Here is a 22737-nt window from a genome sequence, read left to right as displayed (position 1 = left end):
GTGACTTGCCTGGGTTTGCAAAACCTCACTCACTGTGCTGTCTGGAGACAATACACATCTCTTTAACCTGTGATCAGTGCTCCTTCCACTCATATTGTTGGCCACTTTAGGACTTGAACAGCAGGTTAGGTGTAAAGATTCGCATTCTAATCAGTAATCTCTAAGCTGTCTGTGCTTTATATGCTCTGTCTGAGGCCAGAACTCTCCATTCACCTGATGAAGAGGGAAACCTCGAAAGCTTGTGCGTTTACTATCAAATAAATCAGTTGGACTAAAACCTGGTGTTGTCAGACTTTTTACTGTGTTTACCCCAGTTCAATGCCGGCACATCCACATTCTGGTATTGCAACAGATGTGAAGAAAATCCTCAAAGAAAACAGAGCTGAGGCAGATCATTTTAATTTTCAGTTCTACAATGTTATGCTGTCATTTCTGCTTTTCTTCCACAAATATAAACCATGCCGACTTCGATGTATGGGAATCTTTTTAACTGGCTTCTTCTATCTGGGAGGCAGCATGGAGGCAGAGTGGTTAGCACCGCAGGGGCCCGGGTTCAATTCCTGGCTTGGGTCACTATCTGTGCGGAGTCTGCACATTCTCCCGGTGTCTGCATGGGTTTCCTCCGGGTGCTCCCAATTGGGTGATGTTTGACTGTCAGCCAAACAGCCTTTTTCCTTACTTTCAATATTTTTATATCAGGTAAAGAGAAATGTTCAAAAAATGTACATATTTTACGTAGAAACATAGAAACGAGGAGCAGGAAGAGGCCATTTGGCCCTGCGAGCCTGCTCTGCCATTAATCGCGATCATGGCTGATCATCCAATTCAATAGCCTAATCCTGCTTTCTCCCCATAACCTTTGATCCCATTTGCCCCAAGTGCTATATCCAGCCACCTCTTGAATACACTCAATGTTTTGGCATCAACTACTTCCTGTGCTAATAAATTCCACAGGTTCACCACTCTTTGGGTGAAGAAATGCCTCCTCACATCCGTCTTAAACAACCTACCCCAAAATCCTCAGACTGTGACCCCTGGTTCTGGACTTCTTCACCATCAGGAACATCCTCCATACCCTGTCTAGTCCTGTTAGAGTTTTACAAGTCTCTATGAGATCCCCGTCTCATTTGTCTGAACTCCAGTGAAACTGTCCGGATGACGCACTTGACAGTGTCCTGGAGATTCATCTTGAATCCCTGGAGATTCCAGGCCAACACTGAAGGGTTGTAACCCTCGTGGGTGCCTGGATCACCACTGGGATCACCCCATCTCCCATTCTGTTACTTCATCAATTATTTTCTCCCATTCTATCCTGACTGTATGAACTTTATTTTTAAGCTCACCTCAAGTGAAAAACCAAGGTAACCACGATGATCATCTACAGTAGAATACTGGAGTGGAGTGTCAACATACAAATTTTGCAACCAAGCGCTCGAATGGAACTTGAACTTGGCACCTATGAATCTGAGGTGAAAGTGCTATCAGGGGAGTTGGGTGTCTTTGAGGGGGTGACTATTCGTAGGATTATAGAATTCCACAGTGCAGCAGAAGGCCATTTGGCCCATTAAGTGTACACCGATGGCTATCCTCCTAAGCCCTATCCTCAAAACCCCACCTATTTACCCTGCTAATCCTCCTTAGCCTAAAGGGACAATTTAGCGTGGCCAATCAACCTAACCCGCACATCTTTGGAGTTATTGAATGGGGTGCGGCAAGCCTTGGTCATGGGACCACTCTCTCTAAATTGATTAACCTGGACTCAGAAATTCCAGGTGAATTGATTACATTTGTTGATGATACCAAACTGGGAGGAGGAGTGGGAATGCCTGGAATAATCCCAAAGTTCCAGAAGGAATTGGACAAAAGTAAGTAAGTGGGCAACTCAAGGCAGAAGGAATTGAATGGAACTGATATCCAAAGAAAGGAGCAGTAAGCAGCAGGAACGGTTTTCCTAACGAGTGAAGTTAGCATAAGTTGTCATTTCGGATTCCTGTGGAGTGTCCAGTCTTGGAGTTTCTGGATTTTTCCGTTGTGGCTGGCTCGGAATACTGATGGCACTGTAGATGACACTGTCTGTGTTGTTAACTGAGTGACGTGACACTTCACCTCTCCGTGTAGATGCATTCTTCTGAAACTGCACTGCTGCATATGTGATTTCATCATTACCCAATGGGGCAGTTCCTGCTGTGTTCTTTTGAGTGCGGTTTACCTTTGCATACACAATGTTCTCTTCCATTGCTGCCGACTGCTAAAATAACAAAAAAAATCACATTTATTTCGGATCAACCTGATTGATGGCTTGAGAAGGAAATTATTTATCAATTATTACAAATCAGGTTATGAAGTATTGCAAATTGTTTAAAGATATTTACAGCACAGCAACAAGCAATTGCAGCCATATAGTATTGTACGACTATAGTATTACTGAAGGTCATTCGCTGGAGATTCTAGTTCGAATCTCACCACAGCAGATGGTGATTTCAGCAAAAATATGGAATTAAAATTCTTACGATGACATTGAATCAATTGTCATTTAAAAATAATATTTAGTTCACAAATGTCCTTTCGGGAGGGAGATCTACCAACTACTGGTGACTCCAGAGCCACAACAATTGGTTGTTTCTTAAATGCCCTCTGCAATAACATAGTGATCCACTCAGTTAAGGTCAATTAGGGCTGGGCAATAAATGCTGGCCCAGCCAATGACGCTCACACCTTATGAATGAGTTTTGAAAAATCATGCCAAAGTGACTTTCCATTGTTGTTCTTCTCAATACTGGGTAGCACGGTGACACAGTGGTTAGCGCTGTTGCCTCAGAGCACCAGGGACTTGGGTTTGATTCCGGTCTTGGGTGGCTGAGTGGAGTTGGCACATTCTCCCCGTGTCTGCATGGGTTTTCTCCGGGTGCTCCGGTTCCCTCTCACAGTTCGAAGGTGTGCAGGTGGATTTGTCATGATAAAATTGCCCCTTAGTGGCCAAAGATCTGTAGATTAGGTGGATTGGCCATTGTAAATGAACAGGATTACAAGGATAGGGCAAGGGGGGTGGGCCTGGGTAAGATGCTATTTCAGAGAGTCAACTCAATGGGCTGAATGACCTCTTTCTGTACTGTAGGGATTCAATGATTCCATGATCTTGATTGCGCCCGTTCAACATATATTTCTATTCCTTACTCGTCTATCCAGCTTCCTTCTGAATGCATTTATGGTAACTATTATGGTAATAAATTTTACGTTCTGTGTGGCTGCCTGTGTGGAGTTTGCACATTCTCTCTGTGTCTGCGTGGGTTTCCTCCCACAGTCCAAAGATATGTGGGTTAGGTTGACTAACCATGATTAATTCTCCCTTTGTGTCAGGGGTACTGGTAGGTAAATATGTGAGGTTCTGGGTATAGGGCCTGGGTGCGATTGTTGCCGGCGCAGACTCAATGGGCCAAATGGCCTCCTTCTGCATTCTAGAGATGCTATGATTCTGATACTCTTTGGTGTTTCTTTTGATTTCCTTATTTCTTCCTGGGGGATGAATTGAGTCAAATAACTTTGCTGCATTTCAACAAAAGCATTTGAGGAAGAAAGAAACTGAAGGATGTGCTGATAGGGATGACAAAAGGCTCATACGGAGCATCAAAACTAGTATCAGGCAGTTGTGCCGAATGGCCTATTCCTGGTGTAAGTTCCCAGTTAATTCATCCAACTTTGCCCATTTCCTAACATTATTAATGTTCATATTTATTATCCTTACCTGATTATCATGAAGAGTCTCGTCTCTTTGATGACTTAGAATGCCACTTGAACCTGAAAAATGACAATATAACTGTTGAAAGAGCAACAACAGGAATGTTTTAAAACCTCTAAATTGATCTCGAGTTGCAAATGTGCATAATCTTCCATTGATCTATACTGATTCCCGAATGATTCTGTCTGCACTTTGCCTTGGCAAAGCAGTCAGCATAATTAAGGACCCCGCGCACCCCGGATATTCTCTCTTCCACCTTCTTCTGTTGGGAAAAAGATACAAAAGTCTGAGGTCACATACCAACCAACTCAAGAACAGCTTCTTTCCTGCAGTGTCAGACTTTTGAATGGACCTACCTTGCACTAAGTTGACCTTTCTCTACACCCTAGCTATGACTGTAACATTACATTCTGCACTCTCTCATTTCCTTCCCTACGAACGGTAAGCTTTGTCTTTATAGCGCACTAGAAACAATATTTTTCACTGTATGCCAATACATGTGGCAATAAAAATTAAATTAAATCAAATCTGGTTTGAATGTTATCCCAAAGAATCTTGTCAAATGGAGTTTGTATTTGTAATGCGATAGGTTAATGGATTAGCTATGCTAATGACTGGTGTAGACTATGTTTTATCAATGACGTCAGCGGTCCCATGTTATTTCCTCAGGAAAGAGGAGGAGCAGTCTACATTTAGGAGAGACATGACAGCTCTGTAACCTATCTTACATATATGAGTTAATAAACCAGTTCAACATGTTACGAATCCTGATGATTTTAAATGCCAGGGCATCCGAAATTCTAGAAGGGAAACTTGGAACGTTGGTTCTTAACTGTTCATTTTGTGATTCTGTGAGGCAAGAGATGAAGTGAGGAAAAGTCCAGTCTTGTTGTAACCATTCAAACAAAAGAAAGTTTATTAAACTATAAAATGCACAACAAGAAAGGCGACAATACAGAGCAAAGATTATAATTAATTGCAATAATGGATACACACAAACAAGATAGTTGACTTAACTCCATTTCAAATCTATCTTCTTCCCTAAAATCTGAGAATATATCTTTCTCAAAACAACATCTCATAGGTTTTGAAAGCTCGTGCTAGCAAATAAATCTGTTGGACTTTAACCTGGTGTTGTGAGACTTCTTACTGTGCCCACCCCAGTCCAACGCCGGCATCTCCACATCAGGTTTTAACATAAACTCCATCAATAATTACCACCATGACCTGTGTCTTTCCTTTGGGAAACTTTTCGCCTAGTTCAGTGTGAAACCTCTGGGGTTTAAAACTGCAGTCTGCAGGATTAAATCTTATTTTTGGGGAACTCTGTTTCTAGTTGGGTACTGATCACTTGTCAGATGGTCCCTCCAGTGCAGGACTAACCCTGAAACTTATGTATAGATGTATGCCTCTTTGATCTTGCCTTATCTGAACAAGTAGCCTTGTCAGTCACACTTGTAGCATGTAAACATGACATTAATTCTTACTTCTCCTTTTGAACTCCTAACCTCTTTGTCATTAATTCTATAATTCTATGTCCTATTGTTCACCACTTTACTTAAATAAATATCATTCCACCCTGCTATGAGGCTAATCTGCACATCAAGTGTCCTCAGTGCAACTGAATCTTTATCAGTTTCCTTTCAACCAATTCTTGAATCTTCATTTTATTCCCATTTTCCAGAGTAAGACTACAGTCTTTCTAGATAAAATAGATCATGTATACCAGACCCTCGCGACCATGCCACCAGCATGTGGCATTGGGTAGGATTTTCCCACTGTCCTTGCCCTGAAACCGGAATATCCCGCCCAAGGTCAACAGACCTTTCCATGATCCGCCCCTCGCCCACTGCGATTCCTGTGGTGGGCTGAACAGAAAAGTTTTCCCTATTCACTCTGACAGAGCTGATTGTCTCAGAAAGGTCACCCGATATTCACCCTATTCATTTCTACATAGCGCTCTTTCAGTCTAATGCCCAGGATGTGAATGTGAACATTAACTCCTGTGTGATTAGGATTTAATGACACCAAGAATGAACAAATCAGTCCAGAAAACAAGTTCCTGTTCCATATAAAAGCAAATTACTGCAGATGCTGGAATCTGAAACCAGAAGAGAAAATGCTGGAAAATCTCAGCAGGTCTGGCAGCATCTGTAAGGGGAGAAAAGATCTGATGTTTCAAGTCCAGATGACCCTTTGTCAAAGCTCAACTTTGATAAAGGGTCAAAGGCTTTGACAAAGGGTCATCTGGACTTGAAGCGTCAAACTTTTCTCTCCTTACAGATGTTGCCAGACCTGCTGAGATTTTCCAACATTTTCCCTTTTGTTTCCTAGTACATATGCCATTGTTGGAAGGTCTAACAATTTGTCACAGAAATTAGAGGCCCAATATTTACTCACTAAAATCCCTCTAAGAGGAAGTTAAAATTGGGGCCTCAGTTTAGGGTGTCTGTTGACACCACACTGGGAGTTGAAGGTGGGGAAGTTCTAATTCATTTGAGAGCAAGAAAGTCCATTCGCTCAGCAAATAGCAAAGCAAGCAACTCAACAATGCCGATTTAAACAGAAAACTGCAACACCATTCAATTCTAGAGAGAACCTAGTAACTACTAGGGGGTGGCATGGTGACACAATGGTTAGCACTGCTGTCTCACAGTGCCAGGGACCAGGGTTCGATCCCCGGCTTGGGTCACTGTCTGTGTGGAATTTGCACGTTCTCTCTATGCTTGCACGGGTTTCCTCTGGGTGCTCCGATTTCCTCCCACAATTCAAAGATGTGCAGGTTAGGTGAATTGGCTATGCTTTAGGGGAGACAATGGCCTAGTGGTATTATCGCAAGACTATTAATCCAGAAACCAGCTAATGTTGTGGGGAACCCAGATTCGAATCCCGTTCACGGCAGCCGGTGGAATTTGAATTAAAAAGAAAAATCTGGAATTAAGAATCTACTGATGACCTTGAAACCATTGTCAATTGTCAGAAAAATCCATCTGGTTCACTAATGTCCTTTAGGGAAGGAAATCTGCAGTCCTTAGCTGGTCTGTCCTATATGTGACTCCAGACCCATAGCAATGTGGTTGACTCTCAACTGCCATCGGGCAACTAGGGATGGGCAATGAATACTGGCCAGCCAATGATGCACATTTCCCATCAATGAATAAATAAAAGTTCTCCCTCAGTGTACCCAAACAGGTGCTGGAGTGTGGCGACAAGGGGATTTTCACAGTAACTTCATTGCGACGTGAATATAAGTCTACTTGTGACTAGTAAATAAACTTTAACTTTACTTGAATATACAGTAAACATTTCAATGTTAATAGTCTAACTTACAAACTAATACCCTTTAAAAAAGTATCTGTCCTGGATTTGATTGTGGATTATAATAATTAGATTAAATGGGAGGAGATTAACATATTAAATCCTTAACTTCTAATTACAATGGCTACATCACAGAAATTCAGTCTTACAGTTGAAAGACCAAAGCTGATCTATCACATTTTGACCAAATAATTTCCTGCCATCATTCTAAACCCATGTAGAGTTTTATTAATACAAAATTCAATATTATTTGTTGTTACTCAAAAACAGGATGTTGTTTGGTGGGACGGAGGTTGTGTACTGCTGAAAAAAGAGGCACGTTGTTGATTCTTTTCATCTTGCTCTTGTCAGGATAGCTCACAAGGATACCAACAGTAAATGGAACAACAATTTATACTGTTTGAAAAAGGAGTATTAATTGCTTTGACAGCATGAATTCTCCCATGCGGGTTCATCAGTAGAGGAAGTGAAGGAGGAGAAGTCTGGCTCAAAGATCAGTTTCACAGCTGTGTGAATTCCCCATGGGATCTCCTGCTAGTGCCAGCCATGGCTTATCTTGGGATCCCACTGGAGGCTGGTGTAAAACTGGACTGCATCCTGCTGATGGGATGCAGGTGAAAACTTGAATAGAATCCCCACCCTAACACCCGATTCTCTGCAAAACCAATGGGAAAACACACTGGTCCATAACACGTCTGGGCAGTGAGAAACCGGGATATCTCTCAGGTGGAGCTTTAGTGTCATTGAAAAGGTCCATCTTCCAGCCTCGGAGTGACAGAGTCATAGATATTTACTGTACGGAAACAGGCCCTTTGGCCCAACTTTTCCATAAACGAAGCTGGTCCCAATTGCTCACGTTTGGCCCTTATTCCCATCTTACACATGTAACTGTGTAAATGCTTTTTAAAAGACAAAACTGTACCCGTCTCTACGACTACCTCTGGCAACTTGTTCCAGACACTCAACACCGTCTTTGTGAAAAAACTGCTCCTCTGGGCCCTTTTGTATCTCTCCCCCCCCCACCTTAAACCTATGTCCTCTAGTTTTAGACTCCACTACCTTTGGATCTAACTTCCTGGAGATCCATCTTTTCCAGTTTCAGCCCCTTTCTTCAGGAGGTCTACCTTATTTCTTCCACAGTGGGCCAGTGACGCGGGGCACTTTTTAAACATGATGAAGGAGGTGCACTATCGTAGCCAACACTCCCACCCCTCACCACAGAATGCAGTGCTAAATCACTGGTTGTATAATTAATGCATTCGGAGCCTGGAGATACGGTGTCGTTTCCTGTTGTTACCCTCAGTGGGAAACACTCCCTGTACCAGCCCCACCACCAGACTTCAGGTCAAATTCTCGGACCTTGCCCACTGCTGGGATTCTCCAAATTCCCTCTTCTTGCTGGCAGCGGCAGCAGGGTGTGAACGGTCAGAGAATTCCGGCCTGAGTCCCAGATGGGAGAATTCTGCCTCATGTCTCATTTCCAGCAAGACTCAACTTAATTATGCTTCCATGTTCAATATGTGTCGACTCGAATGAGAATGTGACGATCAGAGGTGATTGTTGATTGATACAACAAACTATATATTCTGCGACAAGTTACTGATATAAAATGAAATGATTAAAGAGGTATAGAAACTCACCCTTGTTGATCTTCAGGTACAACAGTAGAGTGACAGCGAACAAAACAAGGATGCCTCCCAGCACCCCGACCACAATAAAAACCAGACTGTGATACAAAGAATGGGAAAGGGTCAATGCAGGTTCACAATTGATTCATGACTATTTGGTTAAAGAAATATTTCAAGGAAGGCACTTATAAAGTTGTCTTAATTCCCTCACGACATCTCAAAGCACTTTACAGACAAGGAAATCATTTCGGTGCACAGGAACTGTTGTAACGTGACAAACCTGGCATTTAATTTGCACACAGCCTGCTCTCACAAGCAACAATTAGATAAATAGATAAATTGTTTTGCTTAATGATATTGCTTAAGGACTAAATATTATTCCAGGCTCCAGAGAAAATCACCCTGTTTTATGAATGTCACTAAGGGATCTGTTAAATCCACCAGAGAGCGCAAGGGATGGGGCCCTGGATTTATCATATCTGAAAAGGGGGACACTCTAACAGCACAGCACTCCCTCAGTATGGCACTGGAGTGTTAACTGAGTTAATGCACACGTCCTTTGGAAGGGAAGTGAAGTCACAATCTCTGATGCAGGAGGTGACAGCGCAACACTGCTCCCTGCTTCATACATTCAGGAAATTTCACCGCAGGGGAAGGGTACTGGAGATCGGGGCGCGCCAAGAAGGGGGGTCCAGGGCTGGGACTGGGTACGGCCAGGGGGCCAGCGATCAGGCCAGGGTGGGGTGCGGGGAGCAGGCATCGCGGGGGCTCACGGAATTTGCTAGCAATTGAGCTGGCCAGCAGTCGGGAGGCCGGTAGAGCGGGGCCACTATGCATGCGCCGACCTGCCAGTGCTGAGATCGGCGCATGCGCAGTGGCCCACTCAGCACGCTGATCTCAGCCTCTCCAGCGGGGATAGGCCCTGCCCCCTGGCTTTTAATGATCCTCACACCGGTGGCCTCTGCAGTGCACAGAGCGTGGGAGATTCTTCTCTGAACTCCCACTGAATAAACCAATGTGAATTAATCCAGTTTTGACGTGTATTCGACACTTAGAATTTTTTTGGGAGAATTCTGGCCAATATCATTACACAAAATCCATAAAAGTTCAATTCTTCTCAATGCTGATCTGGTTAAAAGGAAATTCATTGCATGTGCAGGAGATGTGAATGAAAAACAAGTTTCTGGAAACATTCATTAGGTCAGTTGGCATCTGTGGGGTGAATGGACCTGTTTAGGTTCAGGTGTGGACTAGAATTCTGAACAAGTGTCCACACCCAAATGACAAATGCGTCTATTATCTCCACAGATGAGGATTTATGGGCTGTCTGTTTCCAACAGTCTCTGTTTGACATTTAGTTGGTGCTTACTCTTTATCACCATGGTAACTTCAAAGACCCAATTTCTCAGTGTTCACATCAGAGTACAATTGTGCTGCTGATTGTAGACAGCTCAAGCTAATAATGTGGGAATTAGACCCCAGTGCTGCAAGATGGAGCAGTGATTCCGAGGGCTGCGCGGACAAATCGGTCTAATTCTGCCCCGTCACTAGCAAGTATTCTGTCGGTGTAAATAGCGGCAAGGTAAGTTTGGTAAGCACAACTCACTCATCATCACATAGAAACCTATAAAATTCTAAGCGGGCTACACAGAGTAGATCCAAGAAGGATGTTTCCAATGGTGGGGCTCTCAGCCTGAGGATACAGATTGCGCTGAGGTGAGGAGAATTATCTTCACTCAGAAAGTGGGCAGCCTATGGAATTTGCTAGCACAGAAAGTAGTTGCGGCCAACACATTGAGGGTTGAATTTTCCCACTTCGCCACCACGGGAGTTGTAGCAGGCAGGATACGGACCACGCAAAGTCCGTTGACCTCCAGCTTTGGGGCGAGCGTGGCCAGAAAATCCCACCCTGAGTGTTTTCAAGGAGCGATTAGATATTGCACTTGAGGCATAAGGTGTCTATAATATGGGAGGAAGGTGGGATCAGGTTATTGAGTTGGATGATCAGCAATGATCACAATGAATGGCAGAGCGGCCTCGCAGGGCCAAATGTCCTCCTCCGGCTTCTGTTTTCTATGTTTCTTTGTTTCTACACCACGAGGTTAGACTGAGGTAATCAAGGTGAACCATGAACGAAACACCATCTCACAGCCAACACATTGCAGATGCTCAAACATTACTTGTCCAACTGTTTAAAGAACATTTCATTCCTCACATAGAAACAGTACCAATCATTAGACCCTCAATGAGAACATTGTACCTTTCAGCATTTTTCAACTCTGAAAAATCGTGGTTGCCAGTAGAATTTATATTTGTACTTGTGGAATGTGTCACAATTGGTGATTCTGTTGTAGAAACTTCACATGAATATTTTGCTACTGTTGAAACATAAGAATAACATTCAGATTCACCTCATTCTCACTTCTAGTCAACTTAGAGAACATTGTTGTGAAACGGAACTTCAGTACTTGAGGAAAAGCATGGTTGGTGTAATTTATCGCTGTGTAACTTTCCCCTCTCTGATCACAGTAGAGAGGTGGCTAATATCTGTCAGTGGCCCATTTTTATTGGAAATTTCATTTTATTTCCCATATCTGAGAGTTGGTGGTGCACAGGTACTCATGCACCAGTGAACGAGCTTAGTATAGTACACTTCAATCCGGATATTCACATGAATATATTAAATTGTCACTTGCTGATATTGCGAATGGCCATTTTTTTATCACGTGGGGTCAGTTTTCTGAGATATCAGTAACGAGGACCGCCAGAGGATACAGCAGAATATAGATCAGTTGGCGACTTGGGCGGAGAGATGGCAGATGGAGCTGAATCTGGACAAATGTGAGGTAATACATTTCGGAAGGTCGAATGCAGTTGGTAAATATGCAGTACATGGTAGAATCCTTAAGGGTGCTGATAGGCAGAGGGATCTGAATGTACAGGTACACAGGCCACTGAAAGTGGCAATGCAGGTGGAGAAGGTAGTCAAGAAGGCATACAGCATGCTTGCCTTCATTGGCTGGGTGCATTGAGTTTAAAAATTGTCATGTTGCAGCTTTATAGAACATTAGTTAGGCTGCACTTGGAATGTAGTGTTCAATTCTGATTGCTACACTACCAGAAGGATTTGGAGAGGATACAGAAAAGATTTACCAGGATATTGCTGAGAATGGAGGGCATTAGCTACGAGGGAAGGTTGGAGAAACTTAGTTTGTTCTCGCTTGAACAGCGGAGGTTGAGGGGCAACCTGATAGAACTCATTTTGACATTGACACTTTCCCTATGGGATTAGAGTGGTATTGGCATGCCGCTGGATAAAAAGGAACAGAAAAGCCTATTCCATATGCATCCCGAACCATTTGTCTGAGATGTGGTGGCCCCCCCAGGTTAAGTCGCCGCTGGCCAACTCACCCCGTCAAAGGGGAGAGTAGCCTATGGTCATCTGGGATGATGGTGACTTTACTTTTACACCATCTTCCAAAGCGGCATTTAGGTTTCTGCAGGCTCTGCAATTAAAAACTATTTCCATTTCATGGGATGATCGAGTTTCCACCATATTTTTTCATGTCTGGGGATATTTTATGTCATTTTTCATGAAGACTGCAAATTAGTGACTTTGTTTGGAATGGGTGAGAAATGAAACAGAGTGAATTTGGTCAGTTGCAAATTACTTAACTTGTAACTATTATGGATGGACATTAATTATAAAAATCATTATCCTCAATGTTAGTTTAAAGCTAACACTTACGAATGTTGCTTTGTATCTCATAACTGCAATTCCCAGTTGTATTTAAAACCGACACTTTAACCACTTTACTGGATTTTTCTCCCTGGTTATTTGAGGCTGTGCAGTAATATTGATGATGTTGCTGTGTGAAGCGTTGACAATGTAGATCCAGTTTATTGGTGTCAGAGATCTTTGAATCTTCAGACGGGGTCTTTTCGTACCATGTGTACCGAATGGGAAGTGATCCCCGGACAGACTCACAGGAGACGGACACTGAGCCCCCAGAACATGAAGCATTTGGTGGTGATAGAAATTTAAGTTCAGGAACAGACACGGGTTCTGTGGAGAAGAAACAAACATTCAGAAACTGAGTGAACATCTAAAAATCAAACACTCTGTGAATTTCATCCCTTCGGCATCTCAGCCGGGGCAGCCATGTTGGAATCTCACCAGCACATCCACGTCTCCATGGGGCAAATGCTTAACGAGGGTTTGTAGTGGGAAGTGTGTTTGTGTTGTCCAGAAAGTTAGGAATACCAGGAAAGTTAAAGTTGAAAGTTAAAGCTTGTTTATCAGTCGCAAGTAAGGCTTACATTAACACTGCAATGAAGTTACTCTGAAATTCCATAGTCCAGCGTGTGTGTGCATGTGCATGCGTGTGTGCATATGCATGCATGTGTGTGTATGTGTGTGTGCGTGTGTGTGTGTGTGTGTGTGTGTGTGAAATCAGCATGGAAACAGTTAAAGCTTGGACACTGAATTGGCACATTCATTCTTTCAAATTTCAAAACCTGCCACTATCAACCGAGTATGAGTAAAAGAGGGCAGTGCTTCCACCCTTATTTACGTGATTGTAACAACACAATGCCGTTAACATATGTCTCACACTCTGGTGAGACAGGAGTTGTGTCATCCTGGAATAGAATTGATGTCCCTGTTTAAAATTTAAAAAATAGAGATTTTCATAGCAGGGTGAGCCTCGTTAAGGGTGACACAACCCTGGGAGAAGAATAGAACTGCCTCCATTCTGTATTTCAGGAAATGGGCTGAGAGAGTGCTGGGGCGTACAGCACAGCAACTTTCTCTGTCGAGTATTGTGAACTCGCTTACTCAATGCATGTGCTAACTGAGGGCTTGAGATACATTTGTCCAGGCTTACAATCTTAACTATTGTTATTTGATGCTTAGTGCTCTCAGATAACATATAGAGCCCCTGGCCTGAGCTGATCACTGCTGGTGTAGTGGGGCAACCGATGAGTTTTGAATGTATGTCAATGATGATCAGAATTGTGTGAGCTTTTGCTGCTTTGCCTTCCTGTACAATAAAAAATCTATTTACCAAATCTGGAAGCACCTTCTGAAATGGGCAGTTTTCCAATAAAATTAGTAAAACCCAAAACAAGAAACCATCAGCTTCCGGTTAACTTAATGGGTCCAATCAATTTGCTGATTGCAACAGACCCATTTTTTATCCAGAAATATTCCATTTGACGTAGAATACTAGTTTGATGCTGGGCTAATATGACAATCAGGGGATTTGTAATCAACACAATCAAATGCTACATTTTCAAACCAGCTTTCCAAAGAGAAATGCAGCACAGACAGACAACACAAACATAAACTGATCTTGGACAGTGAAAATAGAATGTCAGTCCGTCGCACTGTCAAACCGCACAGCAGGCAGAACCTTTCTACAATATGTTTAATTATAGCAATGTAGAGGGAAGCACCTTCCCATTCAGGAACAGAAGTTACAACACCTGCCCTTTCACTTCCCCCTCACTGCCAGGGGCTGCACACCTGCACAACATTTCAATTCTGTTACTGTGTGCCTAGCATTTAGGAAATTAGGTAGTGGAGATTTACTTGTAATAAACTAAAAATGTAATTTTTAAAAATAAATTTCAGGTTAAAACATTTAATTATACAATCACATAGATAAACACAAACAGACACACACAGACGGACACACACACACAAACACATAAATAACATACACAAAGAGACACATAGACACATATGACTGCAGACACACATACAGATACACACACACACATACATACACACCACGCACAGACAAACACACATAAATGGGGCATCATGGTGGCATGGAGTGGCATAGTGGCACAATACTTGGCACTGCTGCCTCACAGCGTCAGGGACCAGGCTTCAATTCCCAGCTTGGGTCACTGTCTGTGTGAAGTTTGCACATTCTCCCCGTGTCTGTTTCCTCTAAGTGCCCTGGTTTCCTCCCACAGTCCAAAGATGTGTGGGTTAGGTGGATTGGCCATGCTAAGTTGCCCCTTAGTGTTAGGGGATTAGTAGGGTAAATAAGTAGGGCTATGGGGAGAGGGTCTGGGTGGGATTGTGGTGGGTGCAGACTCGATGGGCCGAATGGCCTCCTTCTGCATTTTAACATTAAGCAGCGTTTGCCAGCGCCGCCCATTCGCCTTGAAGCAAGAGGTGCTGCATATTCAGGCGGGGGTGGGTGGGGAGGTTGGGGGTAAGTGGCGGTAACTCTGTCCTGGCTGCTGACTGTGCGGTACTGGGGCAGGAGCTGCCCTATGGGTGGGGCAAGAGGGGTGGGGGTTCAGCACGGTCTGATGATAGTGCACAAGCACATGCGTGAAGTGGTGGTTGGGGGGGAGACAGGGAATCAGCCCCGCTCTGAGGAAAGCTTGTATAAGGTGTGCATTATTCCGCAGCGCAGACAGTTCATCACAACGCAGTTGCCATGCCTGGAGTTGGGCAAGAACCAGCTTTCCATGGGAGATCTTTCCTATCCAAATGTAGAATTGCTGCGAGATCAGGAAGGATGCGAATTCAGAGGGAATCCCCTTCCTCCAATTTGACTCCCCCTTACATAAAAGCCAGCCAGCGGGGGAGGTTAGTGTAAAAATCTGTAAATATCAGGCTTCCTGATATGATGGCTGACTCACATATTCACCAAGATGCTTAGGTCAGTCGAATAGATTTCAGTTTCACAAAAGAACTAAACAGGAATTGAAGGGTTGATGATTAAAAGAAGTCGTTTCGTTAATTAAGATATAAAAGTAAAATACTGCAGATGCTGGAATCTGAAACCAAAAGAGGAAACGCTGGAAAACTCTCAGCAGCTTCCGTAAGGAGAGAAAAGAGCTGAAGTTTCGAGCCCAGACAACCTTCAAAGGGTCCCTCCACTTATCCCTCTGCCAGGCCAACGTCTCAACATTTCAATAATTAATGAAGAGGAGAAAAGAGAAAATGCTGGAAAATCTCAGCAGGCCAGGCAGCCTCTGTAAGTTAAATAAAAGGGCTGACGTTTCGAGTCCAGACGACCCTCAAAGGATCATCTGGACTCGAAACGTCAGCTCTTTCCTCCCCTTACACATGCTGCCCGACCTGTTGAGATTTTCCAGCATTTTCTCTCTTCTCCCCCTCATTAATTGTTGAGATGTTGCGACGTTGGCCTGGCGGAGGGATAGGTCAATGCTGGAGTTTGGGCTGGCAACCCAGGTCGAAATGCAGCAACAGTTGCTGCCAGGGGAAGGGGGGGTGGGGGTGGTGAGGTTGTCGTAAATGCCCAGCTCAGCGTCATGAAATTTTGTCCCAGCTTAAATCAAAACACAAGGTCCTCTCAATCCTTCACTCCTCACAACTGGGGGGTGGGTGGAAGGGCAAAGCTTGGCAATGAGGAGGAATGAGGACATATGGAGCTGGATAGAAGAGCACAAGGTTCATGAGGGAACCTAGAGCATGGTTAGGGATTGAGATTTGCCAAAGGGGGCATGGGGATAACATTTTTAACTCAACTTTTCGACGGGCCCGTCATGCAGACTGGGGTTAGCGACTCCTTCTGGCAGTCAATAAACCAAACCTCCCTCAAGGTCTGGCCAGGTTGCATGAACATGGCAGAGGAGCTGGAGGTGTCTTGCTCACCAATGGAAGCAGCGGTGGGCTATTGTTAGGACCCTTGAAAATAACTCTTAAAATCTCACAGACTGGGGATGCGGTCAGGAATTAGGAGCAACCGGCATTTTTAGAGGGCTCGCAATTCAATGTGATTTGGTGAAAAGCCAGCTCATTATCTTCCCAAACAGACCTGCAGCTCAGGATCAAAGTCATTTTCTATTTTTCTATCTCCCCCCCAACCACCACTTCACGCATGTGCTTGTGCACTATCATCAGACTGTGCTGAACCCCCACCCCTCTTGCCCCACCCATAGGGCAGCTCCTGCCCCAGCACCGCACAGTCAGCAGCCAGGACAGAGTTACCGCCACTTACCCCCAACCTCCCCACCCACCCCCGCCTGAATATGCAGCACCTCTTGCTTCAAGGCGAATGGGCAGCGCTCGTAAACGCTGCTTAATGTTAATCTGAGGTGGAGCAACTGGAGTAGACTGGGGTGAAGGGTCAAAAGGCCTGTTTCTGAGCTGTAATTTTCTATGGTTCTCAGCCTTTTGGCTAAGATCCAGTGTGTAGTATCGACATGCTGCACTTGGTTGAAATCTTTAGGTTACATTTCAGCTTCATTTGAAGCAATTTTTTAAAGCGGTATCTTGGCCTTTTGGCTAAGATGCAAATTAGATCAAGCCTTGGAGGAGGGGCCACACCTAATCCAATCAGCTTGGATCGAGTAGATCGAGCCCAAGACAGGAGGTGAGAGCTCTGTCTTGTCAGCTTGGATCGGGAATGTCCCAACTTGTTGGGACTCTGAATTGGCTTTAATTTGACTTGATTGGATTGGAATAAAGTAAACAAAACAAAAAGACCAGGGTGTGATCTCTGCCATTCTTCGAACGGTGTGGCTGACCCTACACTATTCCAATAATTCAGGCCTATGGATCCTGTTAAGTTCTGTGTATTTAGAACATAAGAACATAAGAACATAAGAAATAGGAGCAGGAGTAGGCCATCTAGCCCTTTTTATTCTATTTTATTATGTTGGAATAATTTGCACCATTAGTAGTGACTGGCTATTCAGGGATTTAGAATCCCCGCATTGCAGGAAGAGGCCATTTGGCTGATCGAGTCTGTGTGGACTCTCTGAAAGCACTTCCCACCCAGGCCCACCACTCCGCCCTGTCTCTGTAACCCCACACTTTAACCATGACTATTCCCTCTAACCTACACATCTTGGGGCACTAAGAGGCAATTTAGCATGGGCAATCTACCTAACCGGCACATCTTTGGGCTGTGGGAGGAAACCAGAGCAGCTGGAGGAAACCCACGCAGGCACGAGGAGAATGCGCAAACACCGTTGTCCAAGGCTGGAATAGAACCAGGGTGCCTGGTGCTGTGAGACAGCAGTGCCTACCACTGTGCCACCCACAAATTAGGCATCCAGCATGGGGCTTTTTGTCTTTTAGTTTTAATTGGAAAGCAAACACCCGACACAGTGACAAGTTGGAAAGAGCAGGAATTGGGTTTTGTGTGAGTCAGATTTCCCGACTTCTGCCTCCACCTGCCAGAGTCTGCACTGCAGTGGACCCTTGGGATACCGGAACTGTCAATGTTTCCTCCCAGAGAAAAGCATGGCCTGAATTTTTTGCTCGTTGTTTGTGTGCGTGTATGTGTGTGTGTGTGTGTATGTTTGTGAATGTGTGTGTGTGTGTGTGTGTGTGTGTGTGTGTGTGTGTATGTATGTTTGTGTGTGTGTGTGTGCGCTCAGCGAGTCTGGGCCCAGGTACGAAAGCCCAGCCCCGGAGTGCAGTTTCACTCTGGCTGTCCAATGAATGGGGGAAAAGCCACTGTGGAGCTGTCTTCAGGGAGCTGTTGACCTGTGAAAAATATCAATGTCAAAGCGATACCGTGAGTGTTAGGGCAGCGCAATCACACACACAGCTCAGGCCCCAGACACAATTGTTACTTTAATATGAACCCTGACCTTTCATTTCGCCCTGGATTGAGGTTGCAGCTAAAATGTAAAGGTCACCTGACCAATTGGGCCGCCCGCCAACTGTAAAGGCAGACGGACAACTTAAAGTTCTGGACGATTGATGTTTAATGAATTTAAATTGAATTTTGGATGGCTGGCAGGCGCACTTCCAACTTGCTCATGTATCTGGCGACTGAGATACTGAGCGAAGGCATATTGCCATCGGGGTCTGATTTTATCCACATTTGGATAGGGCATGTGTCTGATCTTTATACAAAAAATTCTGGCCATCGATCAGAGATTTCAGGAGAGAGTAATTAAGATAATCACTGAGAATAACGTACTGTTAGATATTTGTAGTTTTACATTATACAATGGATCGAGGCCAGGTGTTTCAATTCCACAGCTGTACCATCCTGCATCTCCTGAGCGAAGATCCTTCATAGTGACAACAAATACTCCTCGTGTCTTGTTATCTGTGATTGATATTCTGCCATTTTGCCAATTTGTCTTTGCTATAACCTCACACTGGCGAGTCCAGCCGTGACACCAATATTTCACATTTGACCGGTACTCTGCCCCATAGTGACAATCGATTGTGATCGCTCTTCCCACAATTCCTCTTACTTCCTTTTTTGCCCACAATGCACCTGAAACTGAGGAGACAACATTTCAGAAATCGAACAGGAAACAATTGCTTCATTCAAATACATACATTCTAATGAATTAAATTCCACCTAGCTTGCAATGAAAATAAACATTAATATAAACATTTATCACAGTCTCAGGGTGTCCCAATGCATTTCTCTCAAGGATTTATTCTTTTTTAAATATTCGGTGCATTTTCCTGACCCACTGACAGGGCCTGGGTGAACAGGGATGGGGTGGGGGGTCTGGAAATTGGGGATCTGCCTCACACTGTGGGCCTTCACTCCAGAGTGTGATTGTGAGACATCATCAAGAGGTTTCAGACCAAGAAACAAAACTACCTGACAGGTCCAACTTGCAGTTAGTTGGTGAGCAGCCCGCAGGAGATGGCAGTAGCGAAGAGGTCCTTGATCTAACCTGAGAGGTGGTGTAGGCAGTAGGGGTGGGATGTGACACATACATTAAATCCTGGCAGGAGGGGGGTTTTCAGATCTTGGGTGGGTTTGGGATTTCAGATTGCCGACCTTGGTGATGGTGCATAGGATTGGTGGCCTTGGAGGATGGCCGGAGGCCTTAGGTATCGATTTAGATGCCTGCTGAGGAGGAGACTGGAAACCTGGGACACTTGGATGAATCAGGGAAACTGGATTGGGGCCATGGGTGGCCCGGGGGGTGGTGGTGAGGGGTGGGGGGGTGGAGGGGCGGGGGAATGAGACCCCTTGGAAGGATGGCAGTGGAATGATGGGAGTGTGGTAAGTTTGAAAGCAGGTTCTGTTGGGAATGATGCAGATTTCATGGGGAGGTCAGGTGACAATTTGCAATGAATGGGGTGGTGAATGGTTTCGCAGCAAGTGGGAGTTGAGCAGGTAACCATCATGAAACGATCTGCCCTCCCCGGTGGGTGTAAACCTTCCCATGGTGGTATTGTGAAGAGGAGCAGGCGAATTCTCCAGAGTGTCTTCACCAATATTTATCTTGCCGGGAAAAGAGATTATTCAGTCGTTATTGTGTTGCTGTTTGAGGAAAAAGATTCTTTTTTCTCCATTACAATAACAACGCTATGGAAATGCAATTCTTCCTTTCAAACAGTAGCAGCAACTTAATTCAGAGAGTCTTCTCCAATTCAAACAGTGAACCGTAAACAGTCGAGTGAATTTCCAACCTCTTGTCCTTGTTTTCTGTGGCCTATTCTGAAGGAGGATTTGGAAAGGGGAGGTTCAGGCGACCAAGAACATAGAAAAGCAGAGAGCTGAGAAGGTTCAGAAACTTGGAGACTGATCACTGAGCAGAACCTGGAGGGGAATAAACACAGAATCTTTCCTATTGGTCAGGATAAGAATAGTAAGAAAACAAAAGGAAGGATTTTTCAGGCAAGATGATTCATGAGGAAAGCGAGAAAAGTGAGATTCCTGCCACATTGATCTCAAGAGTAGAAGAGGAGCAGCCTGAGGAATGGGCTTTAGAAGAGTTATTAGACCAATGGCCTTACTGGGAGAGGAACTCTTGAGGAAAGAATTTATAGTAAATGACAGGATGGAGATTCCAAACAATTAAAAGACTCAAGGGAAAGGAAGAAAACGGAAAAGATGCAGGAAGGATTAAAGATGAAAATGTAATGGAAAAGAGATCAGGTCAGAATGAAGAAGGATTGAACAGATGAAGGTTGTCACAGACAGAAGCACATTTCAGTTGTCTGTCCATACGTACATGAAATAATCTGCATCAGATTGGTAAACTGAAGGCACACCACATTGTGGGGAGGTTTGATGTATAGAATTAGTAAAGTAGAGGCTTGGAGAAGATGGGATTAGGAGTTTGATGTTGCTTGTGAGAAGGTAGATCTAATGTAAATGGTGGAGGGTTGATGACGTTGATCAAGAACTCCATTGCAATGTAGAATTAGATAATCATAGAATCAGAGAATCCCTACAGTGCAGAAGGAGGCCATTTAGCCCATGGAACCAGCACTGACAACAATCCCGCCTAGCCCCAATCCCCATAACTCCAAGTAATTACCTTGCTAATCCCCCTGACATTAAGGGGCAATTTAGCATGGCCAGTCCACCCAACCTGCACATCTTTGGAGTGTGGGAGGAAAGTGGAGCACCCGGAGGAAACCCACGCAGACACGGAGAGAATGTGCAAACCTCACCCAGACAGTCAACCAAGGCCGGAATTGAACCGGGTCCCTGGCTTTGTGAGGCAACAGCGCTAACCACTGTGCCACCGTGCCACCCTTAAAATGGGCAGGAATGAAAAGGGAAATTCGGTTTAAAAAATTAAAGAATTAAAAGGACTAAATTGAAAGAAAAAGAGCAGGGAAGAGTAATAGAAGTATATAGACCAAGTAAGGGCAGAAGGATTTATTTGAGTTAGGGCATCATGATTGGCACAGGCTTGGAGGGCCGTACATAACTTTGGTCTCTTTGTTCTAACATAGACCAACCATCTACTATAGAGGAACAAAGTTACTGACAGACCCTCATAAAATCGTGTCTCTACAAATTTACATTCAACAACAGAAACAATAGCAAACTAGAGACAAGTTCTGTTTACAGGATTATTACCATTGCGCTTTTCAGTATGTATTTCACAACAGATATTTCAAATGATTACCAATTAAAAACAGCTTCCATTTTTAAAATGTTACTTGCCTGGATTGTTTAAAAATTCTTAATTCCCATTCACAACTATTAACACATGAGGGACATCACTCCACATCAAGACATGACTGAGTATCTCTCCCTCTTACCGCCTGCCTCCAGTGCATTGGAACAGTTATCACATTGATAATCAAACTGTTTGGCCTTGTTAGAGTCCACCTTCCATTCCCATCAATAACAGAAGCAGGACTCAAACCTGGAGCTTCTGCTCAGAGAAAGAGACTCCACCCACTGCAACACAAAACTTCCTTTTGTGCCTTTACAAGTTCTCCAAATATTTAAACATCTCTGCTGTATAAGCCGTAGACTGGAGTTAAACTAACACTGATTATCTGACTGTCCGGCTCTGGCTGTTACTCACTGGGCAGAGAGGAAATGAGGAGAATCAAAATCCACATCGTTCTGTTGGAGATCAGATCAGTGCTTCTCGTCAGTCCCCCAGCTCCTGTGCCTCACACTGAAATAAGTATATAATATAAGTTGTAGAAGGAATTTTAAAAGGGGAAGGAGCCAGCAGGAAGTTGTGTCACGCAACCACAGTGAGCCAAATAATGCAATCTGGCTCATAAGGTCTTGAACTTTTCCAGTCATACCTAACAAAAGAATTACACCAGCTTGTATTGAGAGAATAATAAATAAAGCACCGATATGAAGGTGGCTATTGGTGGCTCAGGCTAATTCCTTCTAATGAATTGTGAGGCATGTTTTATTAATATTTTGTTTTATTTGCTTAATCTCAATCTTGTTGTTGATGATGAGGAACAATTCTGTCAGGGTGAGGAGATCTGAGCTCCTTGATGTCAGGTAGAACAATCTCCATTGTTCCATTTACCAGACACATAAATGCGTTCTGAGGCAGATAGGAACCTCAATTCACAGAGAGAAGACTCTGGGTGTAAGTAAATTGTGATTGACTAACTGTTCCAATGCGATGATAGTTGTTCTCAACTCCCTGACATAGAAACCCTACAGTGCAGAAAGAGGCCATTTGGCCCATCGAGCCTGCACTGACCACAATCCCACCCAGGCCCTACCCCCCCCCTGCCAAATATCCCTACACATTTACCCACTACTCCCTCTAACCTACTCATCTCAGGACACTAAGGGGCAATTTTAGCATGGCCAATCAACCTAACCGGCACACCTTTGGACTGTGAGA

At 44.1% G+C, this 22737-nt stretch overlaps 1 protein-coding gene across 1 annotated transcript; it reads right to left on the bottom strand.

The window, feature by feature from the left end:
* Positions 1–1585: 1585 nt before the first annotated feature.
* On the bottom strand, positions 1586–21976 carry LOC145357152 (uncharacterized). The gene is made up of 7 exons (XM_080210309.1): positions 21940–21976; positions 18612–18923; positions 12431–12748; positions 10943–11060; positions 8695–8780; positions 3743–3795; positions 1586–2248 (listed from the first exon to the last, which is right to left on the bottom strand). The coding sequence occupies exons 1-7, from the start codon at positions 21974–21976 to the stop codon at positions 1952–1954; spliced, it is 1221 nt and encodes a 406-aa protein (XP_080066435.1). The 3' UTR covers positions 1586–1951.
* Positions 21977–22737: the final 761 nt, after the last annotated feature.

Source organism: Carcharhinus amblyrhynchos, chromosome 22, assembly GCF_965287045.1.
Source record: "Carcharhinus amblyrhynchos chromosome 22, sCarAmb.v2.hapA, whole genome shotgun sequence".
Classification (NCBI taxonomy): Eukaryota; Metazoa; Chordata; class Chondrichthyes; order Carcharhiniformes; family Carcharhinidae; genus Carcharhinus; species Carcharhinus amblyrhynchos.
The sequence above is the reverse complement of the archived record's forward strand: the minus strand, read 5'-3'. Positions and strand labels throughout refer to the sequence as shown.

What these genes read in the sequence shown, in the direction of transcription:
- LOC145357152 (XM_080210309.1), bottom strand. Translation starts at nt 21,976, where the DNA reads ATGTGGATTTTGATTCTCCTCATTTCCTCTCTGCCCA. An exon ending in TGAGATACAAAGCAACATTC is followed by an intron (nt 11,061 to 12,430) that starts GTAAGTGTTAGC and finishes ATGTTTCAACAG; the next exon opens with TAGCAAAATATTCATGTGAA. An exon ending in GAGTTGAAAAATGCTGAAAG is followed by an intron (nt 8,781 to 10,942) that starts GTACAATGTTCT and finishes TTTGTATCACAG; the next exon opens with TCTGGTTTTTATTGTGGTCG.